Below are 14961 nucleotides of genomic sequence, written 5' to 3' on the forward strand. Positions count from 1 at the left end.
CCTTAACCATTACACTTCGAGAAATTAATGCAACTTTGAACTTCACTATCGCTGATCTTAGTACCCCAAGAAGGGCTTTACCGTCGACGGATCATTAACTGACATTTAATTACAAGAAACTGTATCAAGAGTGATTTGTTTGTTATAAATCTATAATGTGCCGTTGCCCGTGGGACGGCATTCTGCACGTTACGACATGAAAATAATAAATAAATTTCTGCACAAACTTAATTACGTGTGTAGACAGCTCACTCATCCTGGGAGTCGAAAATCTCGACGATGTTCACCTGTTATTGGCATTGATACTGGCAAGATGTTGGTCCCGGGAATTACAAGGTTTTCGAGAATGTTTGAAGTTTGATAAAAAAAAAGAAAAAACTATTTTTCGTGTTATATAATTACGAACTAACAATTTTCGGATATTTTTCCTTTACTTGTAATGTGAAACGATGTTTCTTTCGAAATTTTATGCTTCTAGATCTACGGCAAGTGCCGTATGGGTGTTGATGAAAGAGCTTGCGAGTATCAAAATATATGACGTAAATGGCCGTATCTTTTCACTGCACTGACTTACCTCACGTTTTTTTTTTCACCGCCAAGGAATCGTAACTTTACTATGGGATGTAAACATGAATTCGATACGCTTACCCCTTCCTAAGGAAAAGGAATCTTAACAGGTTGGTAAAGAGTCAGTCGGACAACAAATGACAAAAAATTTTCATGTTACATAATTACAGATTAACACTTCCCAAATTTTTTCCTTTACTTGTACTGCTAAACCTTGCTTCTAGCTAAATTTCTTGAGCTTTGGTCAGTGGGAAGTTTTGATGAGTGAGTTTGCGACTATCAACATGTAATATAAATGGCAGTATGCTTTGAATGCATTGACTTAGAAGATTATATTTTTTAAACCACTAAGGGACAGTAGACCTTCGTATGTGACTTAAATTTCAACTTAATAAGCCTTCCGTTCCGGAGGAAAAGGTTTCTTAACAATAGGGCTGAGACGGATGACAATTGTTTCGTTTTCACCGACTGAGGCACAGAACCCTAAAAACAGTGAAATACGCGAAATCAATATGGCGTCTGTCATCGTTTGACTTTATTCCCCAGTAAGTCGAGCGTGAAGTTAGGTTCTCCTTCCAGTGTATCAAGAGGCATTGCCAGTTTGTTTTGGCTGTGTTAGACATATATATTTGCTAATATTCCTTCAGCACCAATGTGGCTAATGATTTTATCCATTGTTTCTCAGCTTGTCAAATCAAATGCTTTCTTGGAATCAATAAAGAATATCATTGTATGTTTGCTGGTCAACATTCTGTGGCGAATCATTGATTTTAAGTTTCTGATTAATTATTTAACAGTATTACGAAAAACAACGAAAAGAATGTCAGAAAGTGAGCTTTCGGCCAACAAGGCCTTTGTCCAAAATAGACTACATACACGTACACACTCACGCAAATGCAGAGTCTGGCCCCAAGAGCCAGAGACTGTGGTCACGTGTGTGTTAGTTGCGTGCTCCGCTATAGGGTGCGTAGCAACTATCCTTTTTATAATATTGTTACACATCAGCCTAGAATATCCATTGTTTGATTAACTTTTAAATCTGTTCTGTTTATAAATGTCTGAATCAATGTTCTGTAATTTACCAGGTGCAGAAGTATGAAACCGGAATTTGGTTGCAATAATTAAACGTCTATTGTTTGAAACTGATAAAAAATATTTTATTCAAAATAATTTCCATTGCCATTTATACATTTCTCCGGCAGGCTATGAATGACAGCAAAAAAAGTCCTTCTTTTGAAGCGAACCAATCAGCGAGTTGTTTTCGTACATTTTCATACGAACTGAAGCGTTGTTCAGCGAGAGCGTGTCCCAGCGATGCAAATAGATGATAATCGGACGGAGCCAACTCCGGAGTAGAAGCCGCATGCCCTAGAATTTACCAACTGAACGTCCCGATCGTTTCCCTGACCAGTTTTGCTATGTGTGATGGGGCGTTACCATGGAGCAATATGACGTTGTGTTGCCTTTCTCCATACTCTGGTCGTCTTTTCTCGTAATGCTCGATTTAAATCGATCATTTGCTGTTGGCAACTATCAGTGCTGACGGTTTCAACATATTTCAGCAGCTCATAACAGATGACACCGTTCTGATCCCACCAAACATAGAGCATTGTCTTCTTTCCAAAGCGATTTGGTCTTGCAGTAGATGTCGATAGTTTGCCTGGATTCACCCATGATTTACGTCGCCTAGGATTCCCAAAAGCCGGCCGCTGGTGGCCGAGCGGTTCTGGCATTACAGTCTGGAACCGCGCGACCGCAACGGTCGCAGGTTCGAATCCTGCCTCGGGCATGGATGTGTGTGTTGTCCTTAGGTTAGTTAGGTTTAAGTAGTTCTAAGTTCTAGGGGACTTATGACCTCAGCAGTTGAGTCCCATAGTGCTCAGAGCCATTTGAACCATTTGATTCCCAAAATATATCCATTTTTCATCATGGCGAGCAGCATTTCACAAGTGGTGTTTCGATTTGCTTGCTGTCTTTCGTTCAGTTCATGCAGAACCCATTGTCCCTCTTTTTGCACCTTTCCTATATCTTTCAACCGAGGAGAAAAGACCTTCTGCGTCGCATTGATCTGTTCCGCGAGTTCCTGTTGAGTTTGAGTGTCATCTTCATCCAATAAGGCCTGCAATTCGTTGTCTTCGAACTTTTTCGGTGTTTTCCTGGGCTCGTCGTTTCACACGTCAAAATCACCACGTTTGAAATTTTTGAACCGCTCAAAACACTGTACTTTCCCAAGGTCATTGAGCCGTGCTGTGGCTCGCGTTGTTGCCGTGTGTAGTTTTCTGCCAGACCGCATCGTTTAGTTGGCATGGTTGCGTTGATTGTCTTCTTCTCGCGTTGAACCGCTCGAAACACTGTACTTTGCCAAGGTCATTGAGCCGTGCTGCGGCTCGCGTTATTGCCTTGTGTAGTTTTCTGCCAGACCGCATCATTTAGTTGGCATGGTTACGTTGTTTGTCTTCTTCTCGCGTTGAACCGCTCGAAACACTGTACTTTCCCATGGTCATTGAGCCATGCTGCGGCTCGTGTTATTGCCGTGTGTAGTTTTCTGCCAGACCGCATCGTTTAGTTGGCACGGTTGCGTTGTTTGTCTTCTTCTCGCGTTCACTGGCACCACTCAGTTTCGTAAGCGTTGCCTGTCCGCTAGCTTTGGGGCGACCTCGGGCTTCTTCCGTGTGGTGTTAGGAAGAGTTCGGTAGGGGACGCAGGAGTGGCGAGGTCCGCACACAGCGCCGACGAGCCAGAACTGCTGGCGGCGTGTATGGACTGCCGGATCGAAAGGCAGTGGTCACGAGGGTGCACGACCTCGTCGAAAGCGGATTCTTCGTGTATTGGTGCAGTGTAATTCGCGTAGAGAAACCTACAACATTGTGAAATGTCGCGTTTCCCCAGTGACTTGGGTTCATGTTGCTGCTCGTAGTGTCACCAAGGCGAAAAGCAGCGAGTGGAGTACCGTGGGAAGGCGGATCTGATTAGGCTTCCTGAGCTTCTAATTACTATTTACTATTTTCAGCTTCTTACATTGTTAAGTTCAATCAGCGGTATTTTTCTCTCATGTGGCCGCTAACGCCCCAGTTACCTGCCCTGGGGGTTAGTGTATGTAACAGCAGAATACATTTCCACGCCTTGCCGCTGCTGTCCAGTGAGGCGTGTAAGTTTGACAGCTTCTTGATTGTAGGTTGGGTGGCGTTCTTGTGCCTTAGTGGTAGTCATTCGTTCTTCTTCTGGGCGCTCTAAGCACAGTATTCTGTGGGCAAAGCCCAGACCGCCTGTTCTGGCTTTGGCATAGTTTTACATCTTGCATTTGTTTTGTTGGATGTCAGGTAGCGCTCTAAGCACAGTATTCTGTGGGCAAAGCCCAGACCGCCTGTTCTGGCTTTGGCATAGTTTTACATCTTGCATTTGTTTTGTTGGATGTCAGGTAGCCCCACCAAGACTATCATTAGTCTCTCGTTAGACTGCCACTAGTCCGAGTTACCATCTTGTGATCTGAATGCAACTCTTGGCTGCCTTTCTCTTCGCTCGCGAATGTGTTTTTGGTGTGACCTATTCAGAGGTCGATTCCTGGAGCACTGTCTGTGACTGGCCCTTGTGTTTTATTTTATTATTGTATTATTAAGTTACCATAATTTGTCTCACCTGTTTGGTGATCTGTTGTTTGCTTTTTAATTAACTTTCGCTACGCCATTCGCCGTCTGACAGTATATTTGTTAAATTTTTTTATAATTGCCATTTTGGCGTGAAAGGCCTTCATCTGTGATTGTGGTTAATTGGTTTAAAATTCTGATTGCGACGACATTGGCTTGTTTTCGAAGATTATTTGCTGTCTGTATTTTATGTATGTTTGTTAAATTTTTAATAATTGCCATGTATGTTTGTTAAATTTTTAATAATTGCCATTTTGACCGTTAAATGTCTTCAGCCGTGATTGTGGTTACTTGCTTTAAATTTCTGGTTGCAACCACATTGGCTTGTTTTCGAAAATTATTTGCTGTCTGCATTTTATGCATATTTGTTTAATTTTTTTTATAATTGCCACTCTGTCGTGAATGGCCTTCAGCTGTGATGGTGGTTACTTGCTTTAAAATTCTGATTGCGACCACACGGGATTGTCTTCAAAATTATTGGCTGTCTGTATTTTCATGTATTTGTTAACTTTTAAATAATTGCCATTTGTCGCATTACAGGCCTTCAACCGTGATTGTGGTTACGTGCCTCAAAAGTCTGGTTGCTACCTCACTGGCTTGTTTTCAAAAATTATTTACTAAAATAAATGAGTGAAACTGCAAAGCAAATCAATAAAAAATGGTTCAAATGGCTCTGAGCACTATGGGACTTAATATCTATGGTCATCAGTCCCCTAGAACTTAGAACTACTTAAACCTAACTAACCTAAGGACATCACACAACACCCAGCCATCACGAGGCAGAGAAAATCCCTGACCCCGCCGGGAATCAAACCCGGGAACCCGGGCGTGGGAAGCGAGAACGCTACCCCACGACCACGAGATGCGGGCAGCAAATCAATAGTAATTGATTCGGGCCCCGTCCACAATCGTAACCCAATCCTGCCTTCCTTAATTACCAGGTTTCAATCAGGTTCGCCGAAGGCTTTGACAAACATTCAGTGCGACTCTGCTGCAGTTTTCTTCAGATGATGACAGAAAACCAATACTATCCGCAACCCGTTATTCCCTAGGCACAGAACTCGACATGTTTACGGGTCTGGAACAGATACCGATGTATGGAACTTGGGTCACTGTGTGTTGACATTCGTCGTCAATATTACAGGAAGCAGATGGCGCTGCAGACGCTGTCCTACACTAGAGAGCCTGTGTAGGGAGAGAGTGGCCAATCGGCCCCTAGCCGCCATGTTTTTAGAATTGGAAGGAGAATCAGCATTGGTCGTACTTTTTTGTTTTATTATCCGCATTTTTTTAATCGATTTTCGGTCACTTAGTGACCATCCTCAGTGCTGTAATATACAATTCAAATTGGTAGGCACTGGTATCAACAAGCTTAGAGCGATCACATAAACTGAGCGCGGATAATAAAACAAAAATATACGACTCAGTTTATGTGATCGCTCTAAACTTGTTGATACCAGTGCCTACCAATTTTAATTGTATATTACAGCACTGAGGATGGTCACTAAGTGACCGAAAATCGATTTTTAAAAAAATGCAGATAATAAAACAAAACAAAAAATACGTCCAACGCTGATTCTCCTTACAATTCTATATAATATTTGGTCGTGGTGCACAGAACACTCAATGGAGTCGCCAATCAAGGCCATGTTTTTACCAGATCGCGCGCGGACGTGCAATTAGTTAGCGACGCAAGCAGAAAGCTGGCCACTTCAGGATTAAAATAAGGCATGTGTTTGTCACATGAGCCAAGCAGATCTTCTAGCTTAATATTCGGTACATGATTAAAACAAATGCCATTCGTCTGTGTTTATATAGGCCTAATAAATATGTGAGCAAATGGAAGTATCGTGAAAGTGTGTATGTCTGCCGAATTTCAACAGCTGTATTTTATGATGCTATATAAACAATGACAACTGATTAATGAGAAAAAGAAGTTTCATTTAATGTATCTCAGAGTACATGGTGCTAGTTCATATTTTTTCCGTGCGGATATTCAAATTGGTAAACTCTTGAATGAGATTTTCACTCTGCAGCGGAGTGTGCGCTGATATGAAACTTCCTGGCAGATTAAAACTGTGTGCCCGACCGAGACTCGAACTCGGGACCTTTGCCTTTCGCGGGCAAGTGCTCTACCAACTGAGCTACCGAAGCACGACTCACGCGCGGTACTCACAGCTTTACTTCTGCCAGTACCTCGTCTCCTACCTTCCAAACTTTACAGAAGCTCTCCTGCGAACTCTTGTCTCTTTCCGTCCCCACATAAGGCATTTTAAGTGTGTCGATCTTATAACATTTTCTTCTGCTGGCAAAACATGTCATTCTATACACACTTTTAGGAACTCTATACCACAGAAAATCAGATAAATATCAATACTTAGGTACTCTACTGAAACAGCAGAAAGTAATTCAAAATAGGTAACTGAATATCCACACGATAATTATAATTTACAGGAATGTGAGTAGCCTACAGAGGGAAGTGCGAGTCGCTAGTAGGAAGCACGTAGACTTAGGGTACCGTATACATGTTAAAACACATCATGTAGCATGAATTGTCACTCTAGAAGTCTAGAAAATAACGTTAAAAAACTTAGCTTGAGCAGGATTCGACCTCACGACCTTTGGGCTATTATGTTAAAACTCTACACCTGTGCTTCAACTCCACATCAATTATACATCAGTGTTCAAAAGCTTTTACTTTCATGGAGGGTATGTATCAGTAAAAAGGTTGTTCTGCAATTTTTTAATTTTGTTTTGTAGGCATTATAAGCATATAGTAAGAAATTGATACACAAAGAAACCAAACGAGCTTTCTAAAAGTTTCTTCATTTCTTGGGAAAACGAGCATCATATATCCATCTTCACTTCGGTTGTTGCACCCAACAGCGGAGCAACCAGGCATCCCTCTTGACGATTCTGTAATTCATATTATCAGTGACGTTCAGTAAATCACTTTAAATAAAAATTTTGCCTCTAAAATTGCTGTGAAGTTGTAATAGTATCGTCATAGATCCGATCAACAGAGTGACTGTAAGGCAATTTACGTAAATAGAACAGACAGAGAACATGCAAAAGTCCTACAATATTACCGTGTTACAACCTGTACGTAATTGTACAATGGAATTGGCGTTCGAGGCGTTGAAAAGAACCAATGGTACAGAATCACACACAGTATTTACATATACTCGTACCAACTCAGCGTCAGTTTGGTAAAAACATGGCGTCCACGGCTCTCACCCGTAGAGTAAATATCTCTGGAGTGAGCATTCACATGCGCAGAACAGATTTTGTGTTGTCAACATACATTGTCGGCCTGGTCACGTGTTCTCGGGACGTTGTGTGTTTGTCCGTATAGCGCCCTGTATATTTCGAATGTCACTACATCCCTAGTACAGACGGATTCTTTTCGTACGTGTCGTGGATTATTTATATATGTTGCGCTGACGTTTTAACAGTATCCATTCGATACCGGGAATAAACCAGCTACATAACTTTTAAGGGCAAGTGACATTGCATTCTGCTTCTTTGCAATAGGTGTCACGGTTCAGATGCACTCGATTTTTGGTAGTTTTCGGTATGATACGGCACTTTATAGTATTACAGAGCCTGACGTACATTTTTGCAGTGATAGTCTTGCAAAACGACTTGACAGTACGCTAGTACTTACGGAAGTGTTCGAAAAACACCTAATTTGCCACACATTAGCGATTATATCCCTGCTAATTGGTCCTTTTTTTCTGCTATTTCGCCGTATTTATTTTCTCGTTTCTGCGACCTAAAGCACAATTTTTCTTACTGGTGACACTTCGAAGTGTTTATTTAACGTATTTTACGTACTTGCTCCCAGTTTATTGAATAAATAGTAAACTGAGTAAGAAGGGGGGAAAAAGGCGATCGAAGAATAAATGTACTGTAAAGCAAGTACAGTTGGTCATGTAACAGTCAACCCATATAACACCATTAAGGGAAGTGGAAAGAGACACAAATAAAAGATGTGACTCTTGAAATTTTCCCGGCGTATCGAATATTCCACAAGATTTCGGGATTGCAGCCGGATCTCATCGACTTCTTTCCACGATATTTCGGCTGACAACCTTACAGATATCTTCAGGCGAGTGTTTGACACTGGAGATTGCTAGTGCAAGTCGTTCTATTTATACGTAGAAGTGCCGCAGGCGCAAGTTACCGTAGCATGCGCGCCACCTGTCGATTGTAGAGGGCCTTGGAATCGACAGGTGGCGCGCATGCTACGGTAACTTGCACATGCGTGCCTGCGTCACTCCTACGTATAAATAGAGCGACTTGCACTAGCAATCTCTTCCCCAAACACTCGCCTGAAGATGGCTGTAAGGTTGTCAGCCGAAATATCGTGAAAAGAAGTCGATGAGATCCGGCTGCAATCCCGAAATCTTGTGGAATACAAATAAAAGAATTTGGGGACATGTTTACTAATATTTTACGTTTCTTAATCAAATGGTGAAGAAAATAAATTTAAGGCAAAGTACACCAAAGAAGATGAATGTGTACTTTGATTAGCTACACTATTGTGTTTTTTATTTGATTTGAGCAGAAAATGTATTTAAGCTGAATGCAGAAATTGGTAGTAGGTGCTGAGGAAAATTAAAAATAGTTGATATAGCATCTACCTTCAGCCACACACGTCCAAATTTTTCTCTGTCTAAACATTCTTCTACAAAGTGTTTTGAACATAGTTTGGAATATTTTGTGGGGACAAAATTACACCTCATTATTTTCTGGAGGCACATCTTTACTCGTTGTTCATCCTTCGGGAAACTAAAATATAAATCACTCACAATCATTCTCCATGCCCTAGACACACTTAACATGGTATCCTGCTGTAACTTATAGTAAACAAAAAGGTTTGGACACACATATTATACGAAGACAATTACACACTCCCACTCTGTTGAATTTATCTGTCTCCCGTCTTTCAAATCTATATACATAATCGACAAGTCACTGATAAATGCATGGAGGAAAATATTTGCTGAAACAAGTAACCATTCCCTTTCCTGTTCCACTAGAAAATTTAGGAGAGGAAGCGATTGTTTATAAGCTTTTTACGAGCCATAATATCTACTATATACTCATAAAATCGTAGAAAAATAGGCCTACAGAATCAAGACTTAATTACAATGCGCCTCGAAATTTTTAAACATAGTACCCATGAAAACTTACTATCCCTCCAGTCACATATATTTCTTTGCATCCGTAGCAACAACTGTAATTCACCATCGCTATTAAACTATCCACAAACGGTGAAAACACAACAAAAACTCTCGATATTATAATCTTCAAACTCTGCGGAAAGCACACACGAACACTGAAGTCCCGAAAACACGTGACAATCCTGGTTTAATGTTGACAACATGCGCAGAACGCAATGCTGACTCCAGAGATATTTACTCTATGCTCTCGCCCAATGAGCGACGCTATCACCATTGGCCACTCTCTCACTCCATATAGGCTCTCTATCCTACACCGACGGCTAGCACCATCTATAGGGAAATTCCGATTTCATACTTCTACACTTGTTATGTACTGACTCGTTGCGTGACATGATGCCAAGAATCGGATAAGTAGACGGAAGGAAAGAAATGAGCGCGTGCGGCGCGAGGCGAGGCTGGCTGGCTACGTACCTACGACGGTGAGGTGGACTGTGTAGGAGCGGGTGGGCGCGTGCCGGAAGTCGACGCGGCAGCGGTAGGCGCCCTCGTCCCGGAGGCGCACGTCCTCCAGCACCAGCTCCGCCGGCGAAGGCGTCGTCCGGAAGAAGGCGCGCGGCCCGAACGCGTCCGGAGACGACCAGTGCGACGCCTGGCTCAGGGGCCGCCCGCGCACGTCGAAGCTGCAAGCGGGCACAGGCGAGTAGCAACAGGTGGCGCCGACTCTGCCGCCGCTACAGTGTTGTGTACTTCACAGGTTTACTAGCAGACCTACTCAACTACACTGCCGGAAAAAAAACAGTACATCAAGACGATGTCGATTTTGACAGGATATGCCACTTGGGATATAGTAGATGTACTGATGATGGTTTCAACGTCATCCACCAACAGACAGCGTAGTGGCGTAGCTACCAGAGCTCCATTTGTGTCTACCCTTCAACAGGGAATGCTAACAGCCAGAAGTCTCACAAAGGGAGGCCACGACGTTTGGAACGCGGAATTACTGCAAACTTCGTACACTCGTAGTACTCCACGAGGACAACAAAATGTGTAAGCAGTAGCGCGTACATCTCAAGCGTTATTGAGAAAATCGCTAGATAATTTCGGTCGTCAAATATATACCTGTGCGTGGCCATTCTACCATGAAGCGCCGGCAGCCGAGTGGAGGATATGATCGCCGTTACCCAGGCACAACGCCTCTCTGGGGTACTTGCGTCTTTGGACTTTAGTCAAGCTTTTGATAGGGTTGATTCGTTTCTTACGGCCGTTCTCCACCATATGGGTTCCCCAGCCGCCGTTATCACGGTAGCGATGCGCCTTCTGCGGGGTGCCTCATTTAGGATTATGTACAATGGCAGACTCACTCCTCCGATAACAATAGGTCGATCCGTACGTCAAATTTGCCCTCTCTCAGCGATTTTCCTTGGAATCCTTGCTGTGTGGACTAAGACAACGTTTGGTATCGTTGTCCATAGATCCCTACCGATTCTGTTGCACGGCCTATGCTGACGAAGTAGTCATCTGTTTACGTAATGCCGACGATGTTCGAACTGTTTTGACGTGGGTAGCGACTTATGGTGAGGCGTCGGGTAGCTCTTTACACAAGTTACGTTCATTGGCACGGGACTTCCGTGGAGTGCGTTACACCTCTCACCACCGTTGATACCATTCGCTGTTGGGGAATAGATTTTACATCTGATCTCCGGCGTTCAGCCACCATCAACTGCCGACGCCTCCTTTTAATGATCAGAGCAGGTCTTATGGACCATCGCCTTCGATCCATAGATATTCTCCAACAAGCTCGATATGTCAATATACAGGGTGTTACAAAAAGGTACGGCCAAACTTTCAGGAAACATTCCTCACACACAAATAAAGAAAAGATGTTATGTGGACATGTGTCAGGGAACGCTTAATTTCCATGTTAGAGCTCATTTTAGTTTCGTCCACCTAGGCTCAATGGAGCACGTTGTCATGATTTCATACGGAATACTCTACCTGTGCTGCTAGAACATGTGCCTTTACAAGTACGACACAACATGTGGTTCATGCGCGATGGAGCTCCTGCACATTTCAGTCGAAGTGTTCGTACGCTTCTCAACAACAGATTCGCTGACCGATGGATTTGTAGAGGCGGACCAATTCCACGCTCTCCTGACCTCAACCCTCTTGACTTCCATTTATAGGGGCATTTGAAAGCTCTTGTCTACGCAACCCCGGTACCAAATGTAGAGACTCTTCGTGCTCGTATTGTGGACGGCTGTGATGCAATACGCCATTCTCCAGTGCTGCATCAGCGCATCGGGGATTCCATACGACGGAAGGTGGATGCATGTATCCTCGCTAACGGAGGACATTTTGAACATTTCCTGTAACAAGGTGTTTGAAGTCACGCTGGTACGTTCTGTTGCTGTGTGTTTCCATTCCATGATGAATGTGATTTGAAGAGAAGTAATAAAATGAACTCTAACATGGAAAGTAAGCGTTTCCGGAGACATGTCCACATAACATATTTTCTATCTTTGTGTGTGAGGAATGTTTCCTGAAAGTTTGGCCGTACATTTTTGTAACACCCTGTATATATCGCATCCCGTGTTCCCCATGCAGCACAAGTTCTACCTTTCCCGCTTACTGTGGCACGTCGCATGTTGGCAGCGATGGCATCTTTCGTCAGCTCTGGGCTGTTGTTCAAAGTTAGCTATGCAACCCTTACTCTTCCCCGTGAACGAGGTGGGATAGGTCTGTTTCACGTGCCGGATAGAGCTCGCGCCCTGTTTGTCAGCTCCCAGATGACGGTATGGACACGTTGCCCAACGAGCCTCACTGGTCTCCTCCTGTCGGCATATACGCCGGTCTCACTGTCGGCCCCGGTGATGATATCGGATGTTCCGGACCAGTTCCGTTATATAAGATACTTCTTTCTTTAACTCAGTTATCTACGCCTCACCTTACCAAGACAGCTTTTACTCAAGACAAAGGCAGTATACAATGTCCTCCAATTAGGTCGTCCACCTAACCCGACTGAACATATGTTCCCCCAGGTTGACTGGCGTCATGTATGGCGCGCGGTGTTCGCCTGTTACCTTGACACGAATGTTCAATCTGTCTGGTACTTAATTGTCAATGGTAAGCAAATCAACCAATCTCGCCTTCATCGTATCCACCTCGCCCAATCACCTCTACGTTCCACGTGTGGAGAGCCACACAATGACGAACATCGGTTAGTTTGCGGACCGGCGGCACATTCCGGATTACTCCCCTTTCATTATTATTTCCGGAACGTGACTATTTTCCTCGGACAAAGACCAATGCTGTGAATTGGATTCGCGGACATGTCATTCACTACATATTTGGACAAACTGTAGACCTTGTACTCGATTTTTGGACATACCTCAATGACCGTCATTATGTCGTTGTCCGTCACCCAAAATACAGACAGTTTTTCCCCAACTTCCTTGGGAGTGCTTTCCACGACCCGCCTCGCAGCTGGAATGTGTTAAGGCAAGAGAGAAGAAGGTTTCCTGTTTGAACCAATGAACATTTCTGAACAATTGAACGGAACACATGAATTTCGAGAAGACGTGACTCAACATATTCGCAGCGGGACCCAGAAGGCCTCTGATCAATTACACAACAAAAATAAACAAAAAATGTATAAAATTTAGACAAAGGAAGATTTTGTTTTGTTTGTAAGGATAGCCCTAACATAAAAAAATAAAATAAAAAGTAAAGCTAGTAGTGTAACGGTAAGTGTAGTGCACCCTATACAAAACGTCGTTAGTTTAAAAAAAAAAAAAGGTGGTTAGTGTTCAAGCTCTGTAATCACTGGGTTGCTGGATCGAGTCCCACGCGTAAGTTTTTTTTATTTCTAACACAGTCATTTTCTTTACTATCTATATTACAATTCATGTAATGGGAAAAATACGTGTAATCGGATGAACTTTTATTAAATTTACAATGTTATTTGGCAGTCTACAAATTTTTATCATCACAAATAATATAATATTCATAACTACCGACAGGTAAACGACCAAACGCATAAAGTGAAACTGAAAATGTACGCTTGTCCGTGTCTTCAAAATTGTTCGTATTGAATCGAAAGAGAACGAGAAATTGCTTCTCGTGAAGACGCTATTAAAATACACTCGATACTGCATGACAAATGATCAGCGCCGATATTTAAGGAAATGCTGCGTTATGCATGCTTTGCTCCCCAACTATCGGCTGAAAGAGAGGTTTTTGAAAATGTTAAAGAGGTTTGATTTTCCACGGAAAATCTCAAAAGACCTTGCGCGTGCGGAAACATACCATTTATTCAACGCAGCCGGTGCCGTTTAACTTTGTTCTTCATGTTTTTACGAAAAATATCATACCGCAACTTGTACTCGTGATGTCGAAAGCGACGATTAATTGTACATCTTTCGAAAGCCGCCTGTGCCGGTCAAAACTTGGAGGTAACAAGTCGTTTCGGGCTGCTTCCAGGTATAAGGGATTTCTCAAATCACGGACAAGCATACATTTTCAGTATCGCGGACATGTCATTCACTACATATTTGGACAAACTGTAGACCTTGTACTCGATTTTTGGACATACCTCAATGACCGTCATTATGTCGTTGTCCGTCACCCAAAATACAGACAGTTTTTCCCCAACTTCCTTGGGAGTGCTTTCCACGACCCGCCTCGCAGCTGGAATGTGTTAAGGCAAGAGAGAAGAAGGTTTCCTGTTTGAACCAATGAACATTTCTGAACAATTGAACGGAACACATGAATTTCGTGGTCGTTTACTAGTCGGTAGTTACGAATATTATATTATTTGTGATAATAAAAATTTGTTGACTGCCAAATAACATTGTAAATTTAATAAAAGTACATTCGATTACAGGTATTTTTCCCATTACATCAGTTGTAATATAAATAGTAAAGAAAATGACTTGGTTAGAAATTTAAAAAAAAACTAACGAGCGGGTTCGATCCAGCGACCCAGCGATTACAGGACTTGAACGCTAACCACTTTCTTTTTCATTTTTTTTAATTCCACAAAAACAGTAACAAAAATGGCTACAATGAAATGACATAAATAAGGTGACAGATAATTGCAGTCATACATTACAGCATTCAAAGAATGAGTCTTTAGCAGTAGCACAATTTAGCACCTTCACTGTCACCTTCAACTGGTGGCAGTTCAGCATGCACATTTTCTTCATCTGCAGCCGGTTCCTCATCATCATTTCCCAGACCCAAATTAATCATTCAGTAAATCCTTAATGTGTGTTCCTTCCAGGGTAAATTACGTGGACAGAAGAGAAGTCCCGAACAGCGACATCACAAAATCCTTCACTGCCTCGTTATTTTTGTCAGTTCAAGATCTTCCTTTATAACAGGCACCAGATGTTTGTCGCCATATTCTTGCATCTGCTGTACTACTGATTTATTTTTCATGTGTGACTTGCAGGTGAGGTTAGGGTCGGGAACGTGACACAACCCCTCTCTACTAGGAATCCAGTTCCTAACGTATACCCATTCTGTTGAAGACAATTCGGAGCATGTTACCATATTTCTTA

The 14961-nt window shown here is 42.6% G+C and overlaps 1 protein-coding gene across 1 annotated transcript in view; it reads right to left on the reverse strand.

The window, feature by feature from the left end:
• Positions 1-14961, reverse strand: part of LOC126203939 (nephrin-like) — a 183151-nt gene that overhangs the window by 154139 nt on the left and 14051 nt on the right. Inside the window, exon 2 of the mRNA XM_049938675.1 lies at positions 9872-10080. Within this exon, the coding sequence (XP_049794632.1) occupies positions 9872-10080 (209 nt within the window). The remainder of the gene's footprint in view (positions 1-9871; positions 10081-14961) is intronic.

The sequence above is a fragment of the Schistocerca nitens genome, chromosome 1 (assembly GCF_023898315.1).
Source record: "Schistocerca nitens isolate TAMUIC-IGC-003100 chromosome 1, iqSchNite1.1, whole genome shotgun sequence".
Lineage (NCBI taxonomy): Eukaryota > Metazoa > Arthropoda > Insecta > Orthoptera > Acrididae > Schistocerca > Schistocerca nitens.